General features: G+C 54.7%; 2 protein-coding genes across 8 annotated transcripts; one reads left to right on the forward strand and one right to left on the reverse strand.

The window, feature by feature from the left end:
- The first annotated feature begins 764 nt into the window (after window positions 1-764).
- CUNH1orf210 (chromosome unknown C1orf210 homolog) lies at window positions 765-5,281 on the forward strand. 4 transcript variants are annotated; one of them, XM_073903591.1, is made up of 4 exons: window positions 765-1,108; window positions 3,142-3,194; window positions 3,345-3,461; window positions 3,583-5,281. In XM_073903591.1, the coding sequence occupies exons 3-4, from the start codon at window positions 3,443-3,445 to the stop codon at window positions 3,900-3,902; spliced, it is 339 nt and encodes a 112-aa protein (XP_073759692.1). In that variant the 5' UTR covers window positions 765-1,108; window positions 3,142-3,194; window positions 3,345-3,442; the 3' UTR covers window positions 3,903-5,281. The 4 variants fall into 4 exon arrangements, with proteins under 4 accessions (XP_073759692.1, XP_073759693.1, XP_025712857.1 ...); XM_073903590.1 differs by lacking the exon at window positions 765-1,108 and adding an exon at window positions 1,135-1,202; XM_073903592.1 differs by lacking the exon at window positions 3,142-3,194.
- A 9,144-nt stretch (window positions 5,282-14,425) lies between these two features.
- On the reverse strand, window positions 14,426-17,645 carry TMEM125 (transmembrane protein 125). Of its 4 annotated transcripts, none has more exons than XM_073903593.1 (3): window positions 17,516-17,645; window positions 16,087-16,224; window positions 14,426-15,866 (listed from the first exon to the last, which is right to left on the reverse strand). In XM_073903593.1, exon 3 carries the CDS (start codon window positions 15,723-15,725, stop codon window positions 15,066-15,068), a length of 660 nt encoding a protein of 219 aa, XP_073759694.1. In that variant the 5' UTR covers window positions 15,726-15,866; window positions 16,087-16,224; window positions 17,516-17,645; the 3' UTR covers window positions 14,426-15,065. The 4 variants fall into 4 exon arrangements, with proteins under 4 accessions (XP_073759694.1, XP_073759696.1, XP_073759695.1 ...); XM_073903595.1 differs by lacking the exon at window positions 17,516-17,645 and adding an exon at window positions 16,889-16,900; XM_073903594.1 differs by lacking the exon at window positions 17,516-17,645 and adding an exon at window positions 16,751-16,814.
- Between the last annotated feature and the right edge of the window lie 5,665 nt (window positions 17,646-23,310).

The raw sequence follows: 23,310 nt of genomic DNA on the forward strand, positions 1-23,310 counted from the left end.
CCCAGGAAGGGCACATGCAGAGCCTAGGAGGGGCGAGCATGCTGGGTCCTAGGAATAGAGAACTGTTTGATGTGGCTGGCGCAGTGTGCGGGGTAGGTGACGGGCAAGGCAGGGGAGTTCGGAAGGGGCCATTGGCAGTAGGAGTTCAACTCCATGCTAAGATAGTCAAGGTCTTGCAGGTTCTACCGGGGCCCGCACTGACAAGCCCTGGGGGCAGCCCTTGCTCAGGCTGTACCCTGCGGCTCCCTGTGAATTCTTGTGCGTGTATGGCTTAGTTCATAACACTTCCTCCTTTCAATATTTACTGAGAACCTGCCCTGTGTCAGGGGCTTGCTGTCAGAACCTGGCCCCACTGTAAAACTCCAGCGGGAAGGCGGGAGGTCAGCTCGGAGGGTGTTCTGGGCTAGAAGGTGGAGCTTGCAGGGGGAAGGCGGGGCTAGTCCGGGAGGACCAAATGCTCTTGGAAGGTGACTCCTGAGCTGGGGCTTAAAGAGCAAGGAGGCACTAGGCCTGGGGAAGAGGAGTAAGGCAATAGGGAAAGGTTCAGAGCTTAGCTCTGTGGGCTACCAGGATCCTTGAGATCCAGATGAAGGCTAGAAGCCTACAATAAACCCCCAAGGGCACAGATACACTCCCCATTGACCTCCACATCTCCCCCCCCCCCCCCAGCGAGGGCTCACAAACATTTTTGCAGGCAATTTTGAGTGTCCTTGGTCCCTGCGGCTTTGCCCGGGAAGAACTCTCTCTTCCTCCCCTCCAGTTCCGGCCCACTGCCTTCCAGGGCCTGCAAAACTGCCGCTTCAACTCTGGACTTTGTCCCTGTCATGGGAAATTCACTAGCTTATCAGGGCCCTTAGCCAGAGCAGTTGCCTGCTGAGATGTCCGCCTGCCCCTTCTAGGGCTTCCGGGACCCCTCTCTGGATCCCAGCCGCAAGCCCGCCCGACTTCCCACGCGGCTCTGGGGTGGGGGTGGGGCCTGCGCCAGAAGGTTCACCGCGAAACCTAGGCAAGAAGTGTACTTAGTCCTCCTGACTGGAGGCGTTGCCTGCTTGCCCGGCCCTCCGCCCTCACCTGCGGATCAGGCCCCGCCTGCCTGCGGCGTCCCCAGGTGAGTCAAGCGGCAGCGCCGGCCCACCCACCTGTCCAGGTTCTGCCCGCCCCAGCCAGAAGCTTCCTCCTTGGACTGTGCACAGTTCCTGCAGGTGGGGAGCAGAGGGGAAGACATTGGGGGGCCTGGGAGGGGGATCCCACAGATCCTTAAGCTCCTGGGAGCTTTAAAAGGAGCCCCAACTCAGGGTGGGGTGCGTATGTCTGTGAGATCAGAGGGTGTGTGTTTGTCGGTGGAAGAGATGTGACCTGTGGGGGTAGGGTGACAGCGTGTGGGGGGTGTGTGTCCTTGAGAAGAATTCACAGGGAAAGGGCAGGCAGGAAAGGAGTAGGAGTAAAACCTTAGAGACATCAGTTTGAATACAATTCATTTCCAATTAAAATCTGATTTTCTGAGGATCCAGTGCCTATTGGGGCCCGGAGTAGGCACCCAGTGAGTGAATGAGTGATTGAGCTCTCCTTTCTGATGCCCCCCCCTTCACTCTCCGGCTCCCCCATCCTCCTCTCTTACCCGCCCGGAGCATCAAGCTCTCTGCCAGCACCAGGGCACACATTAACGAGCCCAGGCATTGGCCCCAGGCAGCTGCCCATCTAGTAATTGGCCACTTCTGCTGGATAGTTGACTGTGTAGGCCAGGGAAGGGGTCCTCCAAGGGGGTCCTGGGACAACCTCACAGGCAGATATGGTGTGATTTCACCTGGAGGGATAGGGAACTCGAAATCCTGAGGAAGGGGTGGCTGGGGAACAAGAGGGAAGGTGAGCTGGGGGAGGGGTGTGTGTGTGTGTGTGTGTGTGTGTGTGTGTGTGTGTGTGTGGCACGGGGGAGGGACTGTGGACAGGAGGCCTAGTTTGGCCCGAGGCCCATGTGCTGGGCTGTGGGGACTGGAAGAACATGCTGAGGAATCTCCGTGCAGCCCTGAGGGCCTGGGGAGCTCTGGAAGAATTTTTAGGAGTAATGGGGTCAGATTTGGGCTTTAGGCCCATCACTCTGGGGAATGGACTGGAGGTGGGGAAAGACGGATTAGGAGATCATGTAGGAGTCGAGGAATAAGATGAAGGTGGCTTGGCTGGGGCAGTGGCCAGTGGGGTGCGGGGGAGGGGCAGAGCCATTGCAGAGATATTTAGTTCCAGGAAGAACTGATGGGGCTTAGTGACAGGTTGGAGGAGAGGAGGGAGGGTTTCATGAAGATGTCAGTATTAAAGAGTTTGCGAGGTACTCCCCTAGATAGATGCATCTCTCCTAAGGGCTTTCCTAGCCTGGATACTGCTCCGCAGGTACTCCTCTGATTCAGGTGCTCCGCCCGCAGATAATCCCCAGTCCTAGCCATCCCTCTGACAGGTACTTCCCTAACCTAGGCGCTCTTCCCCTCGATACTCTTCAGATTCAGGTGTTGCTCCCGCAGACATTCCTCTGACTCAGGCGTTTCTCCTCCTGGTGTTCCCAAGCCTAGATGATCTTCCTCCCCATAGTGCCTTAATTCAGGTGCTCCTCCTCTTGCTCCTCCCTAGCCCGAGGGGGTTCTTCTCCAGCTCATTTCCTGATCCGGGTGATCTGCGTTTGGCTACTCCCTGAATGCTGCCTCCCTCTGGGGGCAGACGGAGGTCGATGGACAAGCGATGTGTCTGAAGAGCTGAGGGTCGAGGTGGGGTAGCAGGAGCTCCTGACCGAGGAGGAGTGGGGCCCCCTGCCCGGGTAGGGACTGGCACTCTCCTCCACATGCGGTCTCTACTTTGGTTCTAATGAATCGCTCTGAGAGATTGCTGTTGTCCACCCCCTGGGAGCCAGAACCGCCTCTGCCCCCCTTCCCATCCTCAGCCTACCAAGCCATGTAGCAGACTGGGCTCTGGGCCCTGGTTCCAGAGACCTGGGTTCAAGTCCTGGGACTTCGGCTGAGTTAGTTCACCCTCTGGGCCTCAGAGTCCTCATCTGCAGAGAGGGGATAATGTTGATACCCACATTAGAGGGGTCTGTGAGCCCATTGCCTCGTGCCTAAATCAGACACAGTATTGAGTAAGTTCCCGCATTTTTTTCAGGGGCTTGCAGAACCGGACCCCACAGTGTTCCCTTACAGATAGCCAATTTCCAGGTACACAGCTCATTTCTCTTTTGTGCACAACCGGTTATGGTCAATTGTCCAGCGTCCAGAGTTTGTGCAACGCCCTAACATGGCCGTGCATCTGCCCGGGGAATGTGCACCTGTGCTCCCCGGACACCCACTTGTGTGTGTATGTTCTAGGACTCTGGCCTCCAGGGCTGCCTGGCATCTGGGGGTTTCTGTGGAGCTCAAGATCTTCTGGCTGAAGCCCAGGCTCACCGGCGTCTTCAGGCCCCTCCATGAATGGGGCAAACCAAAGTGAGTTTGGGAAGGAGGCCAAGGAGGGGGGGTTGGGGGAAGGACCCTGTCCCCACACCTTTTGGTTTCCCCAGGGAACCCATCTGGGGCCCCATCCATAATTCTGTCCCTTCCTCTGCAGCCACCGTGGGGCCCTCAGAGCTCCCAGAGTCATCAGCCGTGTCCCCTGGACCGGGCACTGGGGCCCGGGCATGGCCTGTGCTGGTAGGGGTCGTGCTGGGGGCTGTGGTCCTCTCTCTCCTCATTGCTCTTGCTGCCAAATGCCACCTCTGCCGCAAATACCGGGCCAGCTACCAGCACCGCCCGCTGCCCAGGACGGGGAAGGGGGTCTGCCCGGACGTGGGTGAAGAGGAGGACGACGGCTTCATCGAGGACAATTACATTCAGCCCGGCGCTGGCGGGCTGGGGACTGAGGGCAGCAGGGACAACTTTTCCTTCTGAGCCCCAATCTTTAGACCCCCTCCACCCCCCGCCCATACCTGACAACTTAAGGATAGTGGATACTACACAGGGGCCACAAGCCTCAGGGAGAGAGGTATCTAGGGCTCCAGGGCTAACCAGGGGTGGAGCAACCCTCCCCTGACACTAGCTACTAAAGTGACAAACCCTCTCTTGGTCAGTAACCCTCAATGGCTCCCTGCTGTTCTCAGGACAACTACCAAGGGCCTGGCTAGGGAAATAAGGCCTCTTTCAGCCTTTTGGTTCACTTTCCCAACCTCACTGCCTACTAAACGAATTATTTGTTATTCCTCTTCTCCCACATGGTGTTTCTCCATGCCCTTTTTGCTCACACTCTCAACCCGGCCTACACTGCCCTTCTGTTCTCTCAAATCCTCTATGACAGAGGGCACCCGGTGGCGGGAGGGGGAGGGGGCTCACTTGGTTGAGCGGCTGGCTCTTGATTTCTGCTCAGGTCATGATCTCAGGGTCCTGGGATTGAGCCCTGCATCGGGCTCCCCGCTGAGGTTTCTCTTTCTCCCTCTACCCCTGCCCCTGCTCACGCTCTCTCTCTCTCTCAAATAAATACATAAATCTTAAAAAAAAATCCTCTACGACAGGGATGAAAATCCCTGGCCAATAGAGTCCCTCTGGCCTGCCTACCTGCCAGCATTTCTGGTGTGCCAGGATGATAACCGTTTAGTTGGTGAAAACCAGTGTGCCAAGTTTCTTATTGAAATTTTTTCAATAAAGTGAGTAATCTAAATAGTTACATGACATTTTTCACAGGTGGTAATAAATCCATTTTCATTTTAAATGAAAGTAAAAAGGAGTCACTGATTTTTATATTCCTGAATTGGGACTTGTGCATTCAAATGTTCCTTGTCGGGGTGCCTGGGTAGCTCAGTTGGTTAAGCGTTTGCCTTTGGCTCGGGTCATGATCTCAGGGTCCTGGGATCGAGGCCCGCATCGGGCTCCCTGCTCAGTCAGTGGCGAGTCTGCTTCTCCTTCTCCCTCTGTTATCGCTCTTGCTTTCTCTCTCTCAAATAAATAGATAAAATTAAAAAAAAAAAAAAAAGTTCCTTGTCATTCCTGGCTGGAAGACACGGCTCGCGCATCCCCTCCTCCAGGACGTCTCTCGTGAGCCCTCCCTCACTGCACCCTGTGAGTTCCTCTGCCCTTCTCTGGCCATGGCGGTGGATTTTAATCTGTATTAGAGTTTGCACAGCCCCCTTACTGTGCCTGTCCCCAGGGCTAGACTGAGAACTCTCTGAAACCACGGGCCGTGCCTCATTCTGTGTCCTCATTCTTGCACATGGCAGATGCTAAATAAATATTTGTCACGTTTGTTTCATTACTGCAGGCTGAGTAGTGAGGAGTTGAAAGGTGAGGGAGTGAGTCGAATGTGGGAGACTTTATCAAGAGTTTGATGAAGAGGTGGAGGGCAGGCTCATCCTTGCTGGTGGGGAGATTGGGGCAAGGGAGGCAGTTTTGGGGTGTATGTGTGATTCAAAAATTCCATACGTGGGCGCCTGGGTGGCTCGGATGGTTAAGCGTCTGCGTTCGGTTCAGGTCATGATCCCAGGGTCCTGGGATCGAGTCCCGCATCGGGCTCCCTGCTCAGCGGGAAGCCTGCTTCTCCCTCTGCTTCTCTCTCTCTCTCTCTCTCTCTCTCCCCCCCTCGGTCTCTCATGAATAAATAAATAAAATCTTTAAAAAAAAATTCCATACGTTACTTGGTGCTCATCATGATAAGTGTCTTCTTCATCCCCATCACCTGTTTCACCCGTCCCCCTGCCCCCATCCCCGCTGGTCACCACCAGTTTGTTCTCTGTAGTTAAGAGTTGTTTTTTGGTTTCTCTTTTTTCTCCCTTTGTTCATTTGTTTCTTAAATTCCATGCTATTTGTCCTTATCTGACTGACTTATTTTGCTTAGCATTATGCTCTCTAGATCTATCCTTGTCATTGCAAATGGCAAGATTTCTTTCTTTTTTAGAGCTGAATAATAAGCTGAATAATATTCCATTGTGTGTGTGTGTATCACTTCTTCTTTATCCATTCATCCACTGGTGGACACTCGGGCTGCTTCTATAATTTGTCTATTGTAAATAATGCTGCAATAAACATAGGGGTGCATGTACCCTTTTGAATTCATTGGGTAAATAAACACCCAGTAGTGTGAATACTGGGTCGTAGGCTAGTTCTTTTTTAAATTTTTTTCAGGAACCTCCGTACTGTTTTCCAGAGCGGCTACACCAATCTGTGTTCCCACCAACAGGGCACAAGCGTTTCCCTTTCTCCGCATCCACCACATCCTCTTGTGTCGTTGATTTTAGCCGTTCTGACAGGTGTGAGGTGATAGCTCATTGTGGCTTTGATTTGCATTTTCCTGATATTGGGTGATGTTGAGCATCTTTTCATGTGTCTATTGGCCATCTGTATGTCTTCTTTGGAGAAATGTCTGTTTGTGTCTTCTGTAAAACTAAAAGACAACCTGCTGAGTGGGAGAAGAGATTTGCAAATGACATCCGATAAAGGGTTCGTATCCAAAAGGAATAAAGAACTTACACAACTCAACACCAAAAAACCAAATAATCCAAGCAAGGGAGGCAGTTTTAAGAAGGGAGAAAGTTCAGCTTCTTTTGTTTGAAAGCAATGGGAAGAGAATTAAAGGGACAGCTGACTCAGGAGGGCAGGAAGCAGGTGGCTCCAGCAGCCTGAGGACAGGAACATACTCTTGTGTCACTTGTGGGCATTAATGAGACTCCGTGCCTGGGACCCCCGAGTTCTTGATTCCAAGTTTCAAGTACTCAGGTGACAGAATGTCATCAACCCAGTTTGGGTCAAGTATCCGCCAATAGTCCAACCAGCTATGAATGGTGGCAGGCTCCTGTAGTGCAAATGTGATTTTGGGAGCCTGCCTATTTGTTCCAGGTCATTCCCAGACAAGGGGAAGTCATCATGAATCAGGTGACCACCCTGCATATGCCCACTGGATGCAGTGCTAGCCTTTGAGGAAAGAGCCAGCACAGAAGGAGGGTGAGGGCAGGACTGATATAGGGAGGAGCTTGAGAAAAAGGCAGGTCAAGGAGGGATGTAGTGTAGGGTCGAGGGGTGCCCTAGGCAGAGGTGAAGCTGAAGGGTGGACCAGATCATCTAGGGCTTTGGTGCCAAGATAGCTTGCATTTCAATATGAGAGCAGCTGAGTCTCATCTGTGGACTTTTTTGGCCAAGGAATGATGGAATCATGATAGAAAAGTCATTCTGGATGCTGTGCCAGTGGGTTGGAAGGGAGAGACCCAGAGGGAGGTGACAAGATCTGCCTCAGGTATGGCGGGGAAGAAAGAGATGCCAGAGACGCAGGGAAGGAAGGGTTGGCAGGCTTGCTGCTGCCAGGTGTGGGGAGTAGGAAGGAGGCAACAAAGTCGCCCTGGTTTCTGGTTGGGTGGCTGGGCAACCTGGGGAGGAGCCGGCTTTGAGGGAACAAGGATTCAATGCTTGATGCGTGATTTCCAGGGGGAGGTGCCCGGGGACAGCTGGATTCACCTGGGAGAAGTCCGGCCTGCAGGTGTGGGTTTGGGACTAGTCTGCAGTGGGGTCCCTGAGACCCAGGAGTGAATAAGATCAGGGGGCCTGGGTGGAGTGGAGGAGGTACAGAGGACTAACTAGGGGAACACTGACATCTAAGGGCTTGTCAGCAGAAGAGGACGTGACAGGGGAGTCCAGCGCACATGTCCCCAACTCTGGCCATTGTTCCCGAGTCCAGAGACAGTCTGACCCTTGCAGGCCTGGAAAGTCCCTGTGTCTGGGACAGCGGCATAGGCTGCCCCAGACCAAGACCTTGAGAAGGACCTTGAGTAGCAGAACTAAGGGGCTGAGGGCACATCCTGAGCAAGGGAAGAGTCACTGGGAACGCAGTGGGGCCTGTTCCCTGCCCTTATGCGCCCTCAGTGCCTACCTAGAGGGGCTGTCCTGCCTGAGTTCTGGGCCAGAGAGCAGCTCAGCTGTCCCCATGGTCACATATTCTTCAGGACCTGAGTCAGAACCCCTGAGGGATCCAGGGAAGGTAAGGGCTTGTTTTTCCTGAGCCCAGCACCCAGCAAGGGGCAGCAGTGAGAGCTTCCTCCCAGAACCTGTTGTGGGTGTTACGCCTGGCTGAGCAGGCCTCTAAGGTGGTAGGAACCTTGGACCCTGTCCTGAGAGGCTTTCCTGGATTCCTCTGAGGAGGGGTTTCCACCGTGCTCTGCACGCTCGGCCCCATGCACAAAGAGGGAGTGTGATTTGGGTCCACAGGTTCAAAGGCCCAGCGATGTTAGAATTGTGGGAGGCCTGGGACTCAGTCAGACCTCTCTCTGTCCTCCCTCCTCTGGCTTCAGGCCCTGGCCCCAGCCTGCCCCTGCCCCCAGCCCTCTGTACCCTAGACTGTAGAGTATAGCAAGTGTTAGCCATACCCCTATGGGTACCCTCAGGCTAGCTCCCTGCAGCAGCAGGGGCAGTCTTCATCTTGACGGGGGGGGGGGGGGGGGGGGGGGAAGCTTGCCAAGCTTCCTTCCTCCTCATTCACTCTGGGCTGGAGATTTGAATGTGTCTGTTTCCCAGGACTCAGGTCAGAAGATCCGGGGCACCTGGGTGGCTCAGTTGTTTGGGCCTCCAACTCGTGATTTTGGCCCAGGTCATGCTCTCAGGGTTGTGAGATTGAGCCCCACCGCAGACTCTATGCTCAGTGTGGAGCTTCCTTAACATTCTTTCCCCTCCCACCCTCTCTCCCCCTCTGCTCCTCCCCCTCCCCCCCCCCCCCGCCGTGCACACACACACATATTAGTAAATAAATAAATAAAATCTTTTTTTAAAAAATATTTTATTTGAGAGAGAGAGAGAGCGTGCATAAGCAGGGGGAGTGGCAGAGGGAGAGGGAGAAACAGACTCACTGCTGAGCAGGGAGCCCGAGGTGGGGCTTGATTGCAAGACCCTGGGATCATGACCTGAGCCAAAGGCAGATGCTTAACCGAGTGAGCCACCCAGGCGCCCCATAAATAAAATCTTAAGGGAAAAAAAGAAAGAAAAGAAAATCCGGTGAGGATAGCAAAGGACTTGAATTAGAATCTCTGATAGTGTAGAATATAATAACAGTAAGATCAACTGCCCTGCTGGGCAGGCACCCCCATTTTATAGACTGAGAAGTTGAGGCACAAACAAGTTAACTGCAACTTGCCTGCTTCACTCAGCAGCAATGCTGTGATCTCACCCTAGAGTACCAATGAAACAGATCTAGAGAAGGAACCTCTTGGTATTTGGACTTGCTCCCATCCTGCCCAAGATTGGCACCCCCGTCCCCCTAGTGAATGGGAGCTGAGAAGTTTCAGGGCGCAAGCTCCAGGTTTGGAAGGGCAGGCTGTGAGGGTAGAAGTGGTATGCCCCAAGCCAGTCCCTGGGGCTGACTTCCATGGCTATGCCCAGAGGAGCCTCACAGGTCCTGGGCAACAGTGGAGAAGGCATCCCCCATCGGCGTGCAGAAAGCTGAGTGGGAGGGGGCATGTGTTGGTCCCCTGAGGACTGGAGGAAGCTCCTCTAGACAACTGAGTGTCCCCAGAAGGCCTGAGGTCTCATGTGGGATGTAACTGGATAAAACGTAAGAACCACCCGGATTGGAACTGATCATAAGTTTCTGGAACATGTTCTTCCAGTATCTGTCCAGGTGACATGGCTGAGAACCTGGAATGTGACTATTGAGCCCAGGAGGAACCTGTGGCAAGTGCCTCTCTCTACCTCCCCTGCTGCCTGATGGGGACCTCCACTGTCTCTCCATCAGCCCCTGCTTAGCTTTGCTTTTTACCCAATACCCGCTTAGATTTCAGGATCCATTAGGTCAACCTTTTGCTGACATCCTCCCCTTACCTGCCCCATTGTCCCCCAGGCCTGCATCTTGGCCTCTGTACACTGTTGAGAAAAGCCTCTGTTAATGCCTGGTCTCCAGCCTCCCAGGGGCTCTCCAGGCTTCCGGCAACCTTGCTGTTTCCTTGGCTAGATTCACCTCTCCCCCATAGCAGCTCTTTAAAACGGCCTCTGCGTCACAGGGAGAAGAGCTGTTGGCCAGGGCCTCCCTCCACTTCCTGCTCCAAACTACCCTGGTCTGCATTCTTTCTTTTCTCCTATCACAGTGGCATCCTAAGCCCAAGGCCTCCGGTGCGTGCCCTGGAGCCGCGCTCCCTGCCTCTCCACTTGGGGACTTTAAGAACAGCCTCTTCTCTGCCTTCTGTCTTAACCCTCGTGTTCTATCAACATTCTATCAACCCATCACATCTCTCCCAGCTTAAAAACTCCTCAGTCACCAAGACAGATTGGTCCCACCCTCCGAACGTCCATCAGCTCTGTTGTGTTTGGCTCTGTCCCGACAGCCACCCCTTTGTCTGGGTGGCCATCATTCCGCATCTGGAGATGGCTTTCATCGACCAAAGGATTCCTCTCTCCCTATTTTTGCCCTTCCCAGTTAATTCTCTATGCTGCAGGCAGAATGAGTGTCCTAAAACACAATTCGGACCAGGCCATTCCCCTGCTGAAAATCCTTCACCGGCTTCCTCTTCACCTTAAGAAATGGTGCCACCTACTATGGAGGCTCTGAAGCCTGGGACTGGCCCAGGGCTCCTCCCTGGCTGCACCCCTTGCCTCTTGCCAGTGAATGCTCCAGTTCCGGCCACACAAACCCTCTGTTTCCTTGAAGGAGCCAAGTTCTCTCATCTCTGGAGCCTCCATCTGCTCTTCCTTCTTTCTGGGATAGTCTTTCTTCTCCATCTCTCTAGCTTGGCCATCTGCTTCTCATCCCTCAGGGGCCAGCGGAAATGGCCCTTCTGGGACCGATTGGACGTGTCTTCGGATTCGTTTACTCCTAAAGCCAATTCCTGGCTCTGCACTGCAGCCAGCTGGTCCCAAATCCTATTCTGGCCAGAGTACTTTCCTCCTTAAAAGCTTTCTATGCTTCTCATTGTCCTGAGGACAAAGTCCAAATTCCTCAGCTGGGCCGACAAGGCCGGTCCACAGACGGGGGGTAAAGATGGAGCTATTTGGTAGGAGCAAGGTGAAGGCTTCCGCTACATGACTCATGTTCTTGGGACAGGGAGGCCAAGCCTGGGGGGGTGTTGCTGGGGGTGAAAGCCCTGGAGATAACTTGGGTGCAGCCACTGTGGAAGCAGGAGCTGACCAGGGAAGCACAGTGGAACTGATGAGTAGAATGGCAGCCCAGTTGAGATGGGTGATGAGGAATTCATGGTGACACCAGGCGGCCTGGCCGCGCGGATTTCTCTAATAACCGCTCCCTGTGAGGCAGACGGGTGGATTCATCCAAGGAGGGGAATTTGCTGGGGCAGTGGGACCAAAGCACGGGGAGAGGGAGGCTAAGGAGTTGAGGACTCTGTCAAGGAGTGGCTGAAATGATGCACCATGGGATCTTGAACCAGAAGGAAGACGGAGACAGGAGGGGGAGGGGAGACAGGAGGGTCCAGTGGACGTCTGGTTGCAGCGTGGACCGAGATGCTCTGAGCAAACAAGCTGGAGGTGGGAGGTTGTGGGAAGTCAGCTTTAGTGAGTGCAGAAGCGTTTCTGCCCTGCCTGTGCCTCTACCCAGCTCCTGCCCAGACCCACGTTAGAGCTGCGTGTGGAGCTTTCCACTGCCCTTTGGAACGGCCCTTGGGGGTAAGGGCCATATTCTTCATCTGGCATCCTTCCCAGGAGAGCTCAACACGGGCCTTGTCTGCGGCGGCTGCTTATTCGGACATTTGTGCGATATGCCTCATCCCCTCCCCTTTCTCTAGGCCTGTGTTTCTATTTTCCTTTAGTTTTTTTGTTTTTGTTGTAGCATTTTATTTGTTTGTTTTTCTCAAACAAACCTTCTGCCCCTCGTTTGGGTTTTTAAAAGTAATCTCTAGGCTCAACATAGGGCTCAAACTCACGACCCCAAGATCAAGAGTTCCAGGGTCCACCAACTGAGCCAGCCAGGCACCCTTCCTTTATTTATTTTTTTTTTTAGAAGCAGATTTTTTTTTTTTAAGATTTTATTTATTTATTTGAGAGAGCGAGAATGAGAGATAGAGAGCATGAGAGGGAAGAGGGTCAGAGGGAGAAGCAGACTCCCCGCTGAGCAGGGAGCCCGATGCGGGACTCGATCCCAGGACTCCGGGATCAGGACCTGAGCCGAAGGCAGTTGCCCAACCATCTGAGCCACCCAGGCGCCCGTCCTTTAGTTTTTTAAAAGAAATATCATGAAAGAGTCTAACCCCGTCTCAGCTGAAAAGAAACAGGGTTTCTCCCCATATTACAGGATGGAGAGGCAGTCTATGGTCCTCTGATGGCCCTGGAGTTGTTGAGAATGGGAGCCCTGGGAGAGTGAGAATTTGGGGGCAGAAAGGTTCTGGGCCAACAGTGGACAGTGGTCCAAGTTCCCGACCCATCCCGTTCTGGGTAGGTCTCTCCCTGATCCTCGCATACCTATTGCCATCCGACCAAGCTGAGTGAGTCATTCATCTAGTAAAGCACCTACCATGTGTCAGGCCCACCTTGGGAACAAAGGATATGCAGATGAGCAACACCCCAATCCCGATTCAGGAGACAGGCACACAGGGAAAGAACTGCAGACTGGTGTTTACAGTTGGGGGGCCCAGCATTAGAAGATGAGCAACTCGTTAGTTTAGGGGGACAGGGTCGGGGAAGATGCCTAGAGAACTGGGTCTTGAAGGGTATGAAGGCAAGGGGGAGAGAGACACAAAGGCCGGGAGAAGTGAGAGAACATGGGGAGGTCACAGCAGTTCTGTGGGGCTGGCTCATGGGCTGCTTTGTAGTGTGAGGGAGGCCAATCATGTCAGGGAGCCTGCACATTAGTCTGCGTGCCGTGGGGGGTCAGGGAAGGACCCGAACGTAAGTCCGTTTTAGGACAGCACTGGGTTGCCACCTGGAGCCTCCCAGGTATAGTCTGAAACTGGCCCTCGTATGTGGAGGGCAGGAAGAGACCAGAGACGGAGACAGGCCACTCCAGATCGGTGGCTGGCAGGTGTAACGGGCAAGGGAACTTACTTATGAGGCTTTTCCTGGGTGGCTACAAGACAAGATCGCTGCACCTGCCTGTCAGACCTTAAGAGTTTATACAGAGGCCTTCACTGGGTTCAGTCTCTCGTACCATCCAGATAGTCTCATCACGACACCACTGTCTCAAGGCTGTATCCTTGGAGCAGCTTCTAGGAGCTGGAGAGGCAAGCGGGACACACATTTCAAGGACAGGAGAAGGGGTCTAGCTCATGGGTCAACTGGCGGTCACATTCCCCCAACCCCATCACCTCCCCTAATAGTCACTGTGGCGCAAGTGTGTGTGTTGGGGTTGGGAGGTCAACTGAAGAAGAAAAGAGCAAAAGCAGGGAACCCGAGGGGATGCTGCACAAATCAGGCAGAGATGGGGAGGGTGCTGGGAGTGAGCCTGGAGAGCTGAGCACCCCACGCACATGTGTGGGGGAGTCCACAGGTGGTGATGTGGTCACTGGACACCGGATAAGGAGGGAGCGAGGGTGCTGTCTGGGACCATGCCGAGCTTTCTCACCTGGGTGCTGGGTGAAGGCCACAGCCCCCACGTGAGACGAGGGGGATGGGATGTTGAATACGTGGGGTCTGAGATGCCATAGTTCCTGGGGAAAGGTTCTGCTGTCCTGGGGCTCCCGGACATGGCCCCCTGTTTCCGCTCACCTGGCTTCCTCCTCGGCTGGCAACGCCCTTCCCTCATCCATCAGCGCTGTGTTTTCTCCAGGAGGGCCCCTAGATCTTGGCCCCTGAAAGCAATTTTCTCCCATCAGAGCACATGTAGCTCTATGCTTAGCACCCCCTGGAGGCCCGTCTGGCGTCCCTGCCTCTCTTGGGGCCCTGGCGGGGCTGCGGCCGCATCTGACCTTGAGAAGCAGGAGTGATGAAACTAACGTTGGGAGGTGATGGTTGCCACCCAGGAAGTTCTGCACTGCAGAAGGGCGATCCCTTCCAGGGCTGACCCCAAGCAGGAAGTGACTCTTACAGCCCAGGGGCGGTTCACACAACCCTCCCATGCCTGGGGGGGCGGGCGGGGGTGGGGTGCAGAGGAAGACGGGCTGGTGCAGCAACTACAGGGGTCAAGATATTCTGGTCCTAGAGGTCGGGTAGGGAGCTGCAGCCTCCAGAGAAACCAGCTGATAAAACCCCAGTGCTTCAGGCTTTATCTTGAACCAGTGCAGAGGCAAACGTGAAGTACTTGGGCCACACTCCTCTCTACACCCCGCCCCACCCCCGACCCCCGGGACCAGAAACCTACCATCTTCCTGAAGGGAAGCATCCGCTCACCCCAGCTCGCCTCCGCAGTACCTATGAGGAGAAACTACAGGCCTGACTGGGGACACGGCACCTTTTGTCAGCTTGAGAGAGGCACAGTGTTCCCGGGAGAAGGGTAGTTGTTGGGGGTGGGCAAGGGGAGCGGGAGGGAAGGTCTCTAGGTGAGATGGCGAGGGACAGACAATCACAATGACAGCAGCCACCACTTTTATTGCACACCTGCCACGTGCCCGGTCCTTCCATGCACGATGGCATGTGGCCCTCACGGTCAATTTCCACAACCACGCCCGTGACTCTCCAGAAACTGAGGCTCAGAGAGGTCAAGTCACTTGCCCCAGGTCCCCAGCTGGTGAGTGGAAGATGGGGGGAGGGGTTCCAGTCCAGTCCTGGCACATCGTGGAGCCCGTGCTCATTCCACTTTGTCACCAGTTACTCTCCTCAGTGAAGAGCCACCGGGATTGTCTCCAGGCTAGGCAGGTAACAGTCACTCCTGGGAAATCCCTGATAGGTGTCACAAGGCAGGGTGGCATTTGAGGGGTGTTGGGAATAGGGGCCAAGAATCTTCAGGGACTCCAGAGAGGGACAGGTAGACTGACCATTCCATGGTCACAGACCCCCAGTTCTGAGGAGACACCTCCAACGCCTTCCTGTGGCATGGGGTCACGTAGTCACACAGCACAGGTCACACAACCCTCAGAGGGTTGGACAGTCCTGGGGAGACGTACATACTCACACTCTTCTGCACATGTACGTGCAAGCACACACCCATTCACGCCCGCTCACACCCCGGCACAGCTATGTGGCCACTGAGGCAGGTGGCGGAAAAGGGAAACTTGGTCAGATGAGGCTGGCGATGCTGGATGTGGTCTCGTGACGCTGGCCGGCAGACAGCCGGCCTGAGATGCTGAAGATGCTGCCGTTGCCACTGCGGTCACTGTGGGTGGAGGGGGCGGCCACATGGCGAGGGGGACGGTGTCCATGCACGCCCACCTGATAGAGCAGCAAGCCCAGCAGCAAAAGTGAGCCCGAGGCAGCCAGGCCGATGCCCACTGACAGCATAGCGGCCAGTGGCCGGGCCGGGGCAGGGGCGGCGGCCAGCCCAGCCAGGGTCAGGCCGGTGACCAGCACCACCAGGCCACTGAGCAGCACCACAAGGGCATCGGCTCCTCCGCCGCTGCGCAGCAGGGCCACGTGCTGGGGCTGGCGTATGCAGTTCATGTCCTGCACAGCCGAGCTCATCAGCTGCTTGACCAGAACCAGCAGGGCCAGCAGGCAGAGCACAGTACCCGTCGCCAGCCGCCACTCGCCCGAGCGGCTGCTGGTGGAGGACAGCAGTGCCACGCCTCCCGCCCCACAGCCCGCCACCAGGACCACGGCCACAGAGAAGCAGAGCACGGAGCGCCGCGGCTGCTGGGACCACCACAGCTCTACCTGCTCTGCCAGCATGTCTGGGGGCAGCCCCCCAGCCGGCGGGACTGGAGCCTCTCCTTCAGACATGACGGCGGGCGGGGTAGAGGTCAGAGTGCAGTGTTGGGGCTAGAGGGTGTGGGTCATGGCCTAGAGCCCCCCACCACCTGCTTGGCAGCTAGCGGCCCAGAGTCCCGTTCCTCTCCCAGTCCAGTGTATGGTCACCATCACCTGCAGGGGGGATCACACTTGTTACCTCCCCAGCCCACTCGCCCTTTATGGTCTCTCCTGGGAGCCTGGGGGATGATCCCTGGGAATGCGCCCCAGTGTCCCCCAACAGACCCCCTCCCCAGCACTGCCACTTGGAATGCCTCTCCAATGGCCCCAGGAGAGTTCCCCCACAGAACACATTCCCCCACCCTCCAGGGAAGCCCCTGGCCCAGCCCCTGACCTCTCTGGCTCTCTCAGTTGCCTGTCCCATCCCGGCTGGCCGAAGGAGCTGGTGCCACAGTGGATGGTGGGACCAAGAGCAGAGATAAAGCCTCATTCAGGATCAGACTCACATGGCCTCAGCTGTCACTGCTGGCTCCTGGGGGGAGGGTTGCGGGGAGGGAGGGGGCTTATGACTTAACCCTTCTGGAACCAGCAGCCTGACCCTGAACCTTCTCTCTTGGGACTGCAGCTACTTCTCTGTGGGTCAGGATCTAATCCCTAACTCTCTCCTTCCCCAACATCTCATCCGATTTCCTATCCACAGCTGCTGGTGCCCCAATCCATCTCTCCCCCAAACCTGGATCTCCCTCCTAAGCTCCAGACCCAAAGCCAATTGTGGCCTTGATGTTCCCTAGTCATCTCTGATGCAACAGGTCCCAACCCAAGCTCATCATCTTAGCCCAGACCTCCTCCTCCTGTCATGTTCCCTACTTCCTTGTGAAGTGCACGTCCCAGGGAGGCCACCTGTAAACCTCTCTCCACATAGTCCCTGCTTCCATCCCCACCCCTCCTGCCTCCTCACCCCCACCCACGCCCCTCTTCCTGCCTCCTCCTCTAGGATTTCTCTGAAGTGGAGCAAAGGGAGGAGGGCTCTGTCCTTGAGCCCCAGCTCCTGTCCTTACCAGCCATGGGACTTGGGCGAGGGACCTGACAGTGGTTACTCGTTTAACATTTAACCTTCCTCTAGAGGCCAGCCAACGTGACTCAAACGGGGCAAAATAAAGCAGCATGGTCCCTGCCCTCAAGGAAACCCAGCTTACAGCAGGTGCATATGCATATAAATGCCCGGTGTGCGGGTGAGTCAGAAGAGAGGTTTAGGGGAGGGTCAGAGAAGCCCCAGATGAGTTCACCTCTTAGAGCCTCAGTCTCCCTATTGGAAAAGTGAGGACAATAACATTTATCTTGAAGGATGGGGGCGAATCCTTTGACATCTCCACTTCAAAATTCCAATGGGAATTCCAGGGCCTGCAGAGATGCCTAAAGAACGCTTTCTTAAATAAAAGAATACAATGTTCTCCCTTACAATTCAGGATAGGATCCCTGCTTTACACATAGGATGCAGGTCCTGGGTCGTTCCAGGAATATGATGAACGTGGCCCTCCACGGGATACACCCCTGATGAGTCTGTCCTTCACAGCCCCTCTGGAGGGGCAGCCTAGCACACAGGGTAGGAGTGCCCCAAGGGAGGTGGGGGAGGGGGCCTTAGGAGGGGACCTGGAGTCAATCCCAGTATTCCTCAGGACGGTGCCTTCACTGGTCCGAAAGCGCTTGCACAGGTGTGCTGGGGCAGTGGGGCCAGGCTGGGGGTGGGGTGGAGGTTCTCAGGCCGAGCCAGTAGGAGAAAGTGGGGGCGGTGGGGGGGGGTCAGGGGACCATGGGGCACTCACAAGAAGCCTGGAAGTGCTGGATCCGATCTGAGCAGGCAGGGCCAGGCAGGTGGGGCACTCCAGCTCCATTTCCGGGGAGGTGCTTCACCTGCCTGACCTGCGTCCAGGTAAGCCCTGGGGGTGTGCGTGGGGAGGGAGGAGGATCAGCAGGTGTTTCCTAGGCAGGGCTTGAGCCAATTGGCTGACGTGGCACAGCTCCTTCTGCCGGGCTGAGGCATTCCTGGGAAGGGAGGGGCTTCTGTCTGCTGCTGTTAGGGCTCAAACACAATTCTCAGATCTGGGCAGCAGGAGGAACGTTGTCTATCTGCCCCAGAGCCTGTACCCTAACCCATCCCCCCCCCCCAAGCCCAGCTTAGTTTTAGTGCCAGCCTAAGCCTAACCCCAACCCCAGCTGCACTTTCAAACCCTAACTAGATTTCCTAGCTCCAACTGTAACCCCTACAACACATCTTAGCCCCCACCCCCAGCCCCATTTCCAAATCCAATTCCAGCCCCAGCTTCAAATCCCAACCCCAAATCTGGCTTGAAACCTCAGCTCCAACTCCTCACCCCAACCCCAGGCTCCAAATTCTGGAATTAGACTCTAGACCACAACCTTGACTCAATTCAGCCCCCGAATCCCAGCCCCAAACTCAAATCCTGCCTCAGCCCCAAATCCCAACACCAGCTGATCCCCAAACCCAGGCCCAGTACCCTCATCCCTGGATTGGAGCCCCTATAAGCCCCTTGCTCTGTCTCCTTTAAAGCCCCAAGGGCCTGACAGGAGGTTGGCCCCCTGGACGCGGCTCCTGCTGGGGGAGGTGGGACTTGAGCTCACCCAGAGGAGGGGAAAGGCTTTTCAGGTGTGAAACAGGAGCTCCTTTGCTTAAAACTCTTGCAGAATAAACCCTTTAGGGTATATGCCACACTCTTTTGCAGGGCTCGCACAGCCCCTGCCATCTACCCCAGGCCAGTCATTTGCCCCTGGCCCCTGCCCTCCAGCCATATGGCATGTCCTTCAGTTCTGCATGCTCTGTCCATTGCTTTGCCCTGCCGGTTGGTTTTTGAACTCAGAGTTCCCCTGCACGGGGTATTTACCACCATCGAGCCTCAGTCTGGCCAACTCAAATTCTTCAACTGGGATGTCACCTCCTCCAGGAAGCCCTCTTGGACTTCCAGGTTGGTTTAGGTACCTCTGGTGCACCCACGGCCCCCGTGCTTTGCCCCACAGCTGCTCTTACTTAAGCATGTGCTGTAATTGCCTCCATTCACTTACTTGTCACCCCCCACGACAGGGGGGTCTTAGTGTCTGCTTTGCTAACCACCTGACCTTAGTAGCCGGCACTTTGCCTGGCACGTGGGAAGTAACAGTAAATATTTGTCGAATGAATGAATGTGTGAAGAGACAGGGGCAGGCAAGCATGTGAGATAAGGCTGGAAGGACAAGTTTGGCAGGTTGCGCAGGGACTCGCATGCCATGGCAAGGTGTCTGGACTCCTCTGAGGTGCCCTTGGAGGATTCTGAAGTGCACCAGGGACATGGCCAGCGCTCTGCTTCTAACAGGGGAATCTGGCAGCACCCACCGCACACACTTTGGGTGGGTGAATGGGGCCCGCTTGGAGGTGGTTGCAGGCTCTCACCCATTTCCTGGATTTGGCCCCTTGCAATGCCTCTTCCTCTCTCTCCTGGTATGTGTGAAATAGATAAGAAAAACAAAGTCGGAGTTTTCTTCCCATTATCGGCTCACAAAATAATCATGCTTGACCTCTCTTAGCTTTGTTCTGTGGAGAGGATGGGGGAGCCAGTCATAACTTGAGAGCAGTGTTGTCAAATAGCATTATAATGTGAGCCACAGATGTGATTTAAAATCTTCTAGTAGGGGGTGCCTGGGGGGCTCAGTCGGTGAAGCGTCTGCCTGTTCGGCTCAGGCCATGATCCCAGGGTCCTGAGATGGAGCCCCGCTTTGGGCTCCCTGCTTCGCGGGTAGCCTGCTTCTCTCCCTCTGCAGCTGCCTTTGCTTGTACTCTCTCTCTCTGTCCAATGAATAAATAAAATCTTTAAACAAATAATAAAATCTTCTAGCAGCCACGTTAAAAAGGTTTAAAAAAGGTGAAAATAATATACGACAATTTTTATTTAACCCCCAAATATTTTCATGTTAGTGGATGATTATGATTTATGATTATGATTTCCAGGTAGTGAATGATTACAAATGAGTAATAAGCTATTTTATTCTGTGCATCTCAGTTCAGACTAGCTTTGTTGCAAATGCTCAATTGCCACGTGTTGCCCACAGCTCCCTGCTTGATCAGTGCAGATCTAGATTCTTCGCCTCAAGGAAAAGTGAGGGCAAGCTGACTGCTGTGGGGCGGGCTGAATCTCAGGGAGGACCACGTGGGTGTGCCACTTTGCACAACTTTATGAAGGTAACCCCTGCCCTGGGGCGGGTGGGGGGAGGGGGCAGGGAGGGTCAGGGCTCCAGGCTGTGTACTCCTCAGGCTGACGTGATTTCTAGCAATTATTTATCTTCCTGGTCCCAAGAAGTCAGCGCAGCCAGACCCATGGTCTGGATGGAGCTGGGGCAGCGGAACTCATGAGATTTTTCTCTCCCTTTCCCCTGAGTGGTTTGAAAAGACCTTTTTGGGTGATGGTAACACAGCCTAAAAGGTTCCTCAGCTCACACATTGATTGCGTGGGTCCTTGGTCTCGGTCTGCGTCTTATCAAATAACTTTGGAGTCCAAGTGGACAGGCAGGCTCCTTGCAGGGCTTTTTGAACTCTGTCCCCAAAGCAGAAGCTGTGGGGGCAGCTCAGGTGGGCAGCCGTGAAAGCCAGGAGTGGGAGGTGGCAGTGGGCACAGAGTGCAAAGTGTGGATTCTAACTGGTCCATTAGACAGCCATTGGACTGTGGGAGTTCTGAAAGGTCCACCTCTCAAAAGAGAGGCCCCGTGGCTCAGTCTCCCTGCTTCTGCCGCATTCCCACCGGGCCACAGCCTACTGTCACCCTGGTAGCTGGGATGACCCTGTCCTAATGCAGAGCCGGTCCCGTCACTGCCGTGCTACGTGCCTCCAGTGGCCTACCTTCTGCAAACAGCCAAAGTCCTCCTGGAGGTCTAAGGCCCTCTCCGATTTCATCGCAGTTACCCTCCCTGGCTTGCTCTTGCTCAGAGCCTTTGCATGGGCCGTTCCCTCTGCCTGGAATGCTTTTCTTCCACATGACTCCCTCTTGCACCTTCTGTCAGGTGTGTGCTCAAACATCACCTTCTCAGCGAGAAGGCCTTCCTGGCCACCCCTAAAATCACAACCTTCCCCATACTTCCTGTCCCCCTGCCCTATTTTATTCCCTTATTCTCTTATGCTTCTCTGTAGCAATTATCACGGCTCAGCATGCTATATATTTTTCTTATCTGTCTGGAATATTGTCTCTCTACTCTCCTAAAATGTAAGCTTCATGACGGAAGGGATTTGAGTCTGATTCGTGGTGTCTCCCCAGCTCCTAAAACAGGCTTGGTGTAAAATAGGTGCGGGGTGAATGCATGTTGAATGAATGGTGGAAAGCCGGCTGGTTTGGGAGCTAGATTGATCTTGAAGTGTCAAACCCCAGATCCAGCTGTGTAACCAGAGAAAAATTGCTTAAACTCTATGTGTTTTAGGCCCTCCATTTGTAAAATAGGGACAACAGCACTTAGTCTAAATAGTGTTGTGTGTGTGTGATTAAATACTATAATTATTTCTTGATAATTCCAGCAAACATTTACATTTCCTTTCTCTGTGTTCCCACCAGGTGCTGTGCCAGGTGCTGCAGACACAGTGATGAGCAAAAGAGGTGCTGCCCCCCGCCTTCCTGAAGGGCAGCCTGGAGGGCAAGAGGCATAAAGAGGTTTGCAGCTCTAGCCACCGCCCCTCACACCCCCACGCCCCGCGCCCGCCCCCTGTGCTCTGTGAGTGACAATTCCCTCAGAGAGACATCTTTGGCAGTGTCTGCCCTGCTCACAATGACCGCCTTCACCCCAGGGATGAACCCCGGCAACCAGGATCACGTCCTGTGACCCATCTCCCTGGGTATGGCTAGGGGTGAGCCCCAGACTCAAGTGAGGCCAAAAATACTTCTCTTTTGGCATTTCCAAATCGGACTAGAGATTCCATTTCAGCTTTGGAGCAGGGACTAATGAGATGCTGAGGCACCTTCTGCCAGCTGAGCTGGGCATGGAAACTGGTCTGCAGAGAGACGCGGGACAAGAGAGGGAGGGGTGGTTTCAGCCAGGCGCTGGTTCAAGTTTCTCTTGAGGCCTGGTTCTGTCTCTGCCCTGAGATTCCCGAGACCACCCCCCCACCCCCACCCCCACCCCTGGCCCCGCCAGATGATAAACTTCCCCTTTTGGCTTAAACTGGCTAGAGTTGGGTTTTGTTACTTGTAGCCAAAGAAAGGCATCCATAGTTCTTCTGCTCAGAACTAGACTCTCATAGTCCTAATTTTAATATATTTACTGCATCGGTCCACAGAGGAGGTGCTAGGTGAGTCCTAGTCTACACCTGCCACCCCTGCCAAATCCCACCATGGGACACACACTAGATGACCAATAAATACCAATTCTCGTGCATGGTTGGTCATCGTAGGTGATGGGGAATGTTAGTTCTTCCCGCTGCCTGGCACACAGCAGGGTTACCTCCTCGCAAATCCGCTCTCCCGTCCAGCTCAGCTCAAAGCATAAGCAGGCCCTTGAACCTCCAATGGTCTAGGGGAGCTTATCCCAACAGAGCTCAGGAAGAATGGACCCCACTCCTGGGCCTGACATCCTTCTCTCTAACCTCTCACTCCGAATCCAGAGCAGTGATTGCAAGGGAGTCCTCCCTGGACACGCGGATATTCCCAGGCCCACCAGGGCCCCGTAAGCACTTCCTAGGAGCAGCCGCTTGGTAACGGCTGGTCATGCTTTGTGTAAAAAGCAGGGGGGAAATGTAGATGCTAATGCTACATCTCCTGTGGGCAGGGTCTTCAGCGTCGGAGAACAGGATGGCAGAGGAGGCTCCGCTAGGCAGCTCACACTGTCTGGCCGTAGCTGATGCTAAGACTCTAGACGAAGGGCAAGGGAGCCAATGGATGTCCGAAGGCCCAGAGACAGGGCAGTCTCCCAGACCACCAGCTGTCCCACCATAAATGAATGAGTCCCTAGAGCTTAATAATGGACTGCAACCATAAGAATGAGAGTAGAGTCCGTATGCCAAATGCCTAGCCACTTGGGTGACCAGTGGGGTCCTGCAGGAGGAGGTGACTGCCAGGCTCACTCTGTCACTTGGGGGGGGGGCGGTCAACAGGCTGTAGGCCAGTGAAGAGGGAGGTTGTGAAGGGGGAGGTTCCCCAGTGGGGTGAGAAGCTCCCCATGGAGTCAGGATAGGCAAAGCAGAAGCGGGGTCTCCTATGTAGCAGCCACCCAGTCGATGCCACCCAAGAGCTGGTTGTAGGAACACCAGAGAAAAATGGAGCGGTGAACTGGTGTCGCTGAGCCCTGACAGTGACTTTTCTTTTTGTAATGCAAATGCCTGACCTCTGCTTCAAAGAGGACTATCTCAAAAAACACATTGCCCGCCACCGAGGCTTCTCTGTTGCAGAGATCTTGGTTGATTTCAGTAACTGACCGGTTGAGGCACTCTCCCCCTTCCTACCCTTTAAATTCCCACTCTTAAATTTTAAATAGTGAGCCCAGAGACCAGAGGCCCTCACACTTGACCCCAGTAGGGCAGAACCCCAGGCCTGTGAGATTGCTTTCTCTCCCTCCCTCCCTCTCTTCCTCCCCCCTACCCTGACCTCCCTGTGGG

This window comes from Callorhinus ursinus, unplaced genomic scaffold, assembly GCF_003265705.2.
Source record: "Callorhinus ursinus isolate GAN/ISIS: 27379988/994484 unplaced genomic scaffold, GSC_fseal_2.0 scaffold18, whole genome shotgun sequence".
Lineage (NCBI taxonomy): Eukaryota > Metazoa > Chordata > Mammalia > Carnivora > Otariidae > Callorhinus > Callorhinus ursinus.

What these genes read in the sequence shown, in the direction of transcription:
- TMEM125 (XM_073903593.1), bottom strand. Translation starts at nt 15,725, where the DNA reads ATGTCTGAAGGAGAGGCTCCAGTCCCGCCGGCTGGGGGGCTGCCCCCA.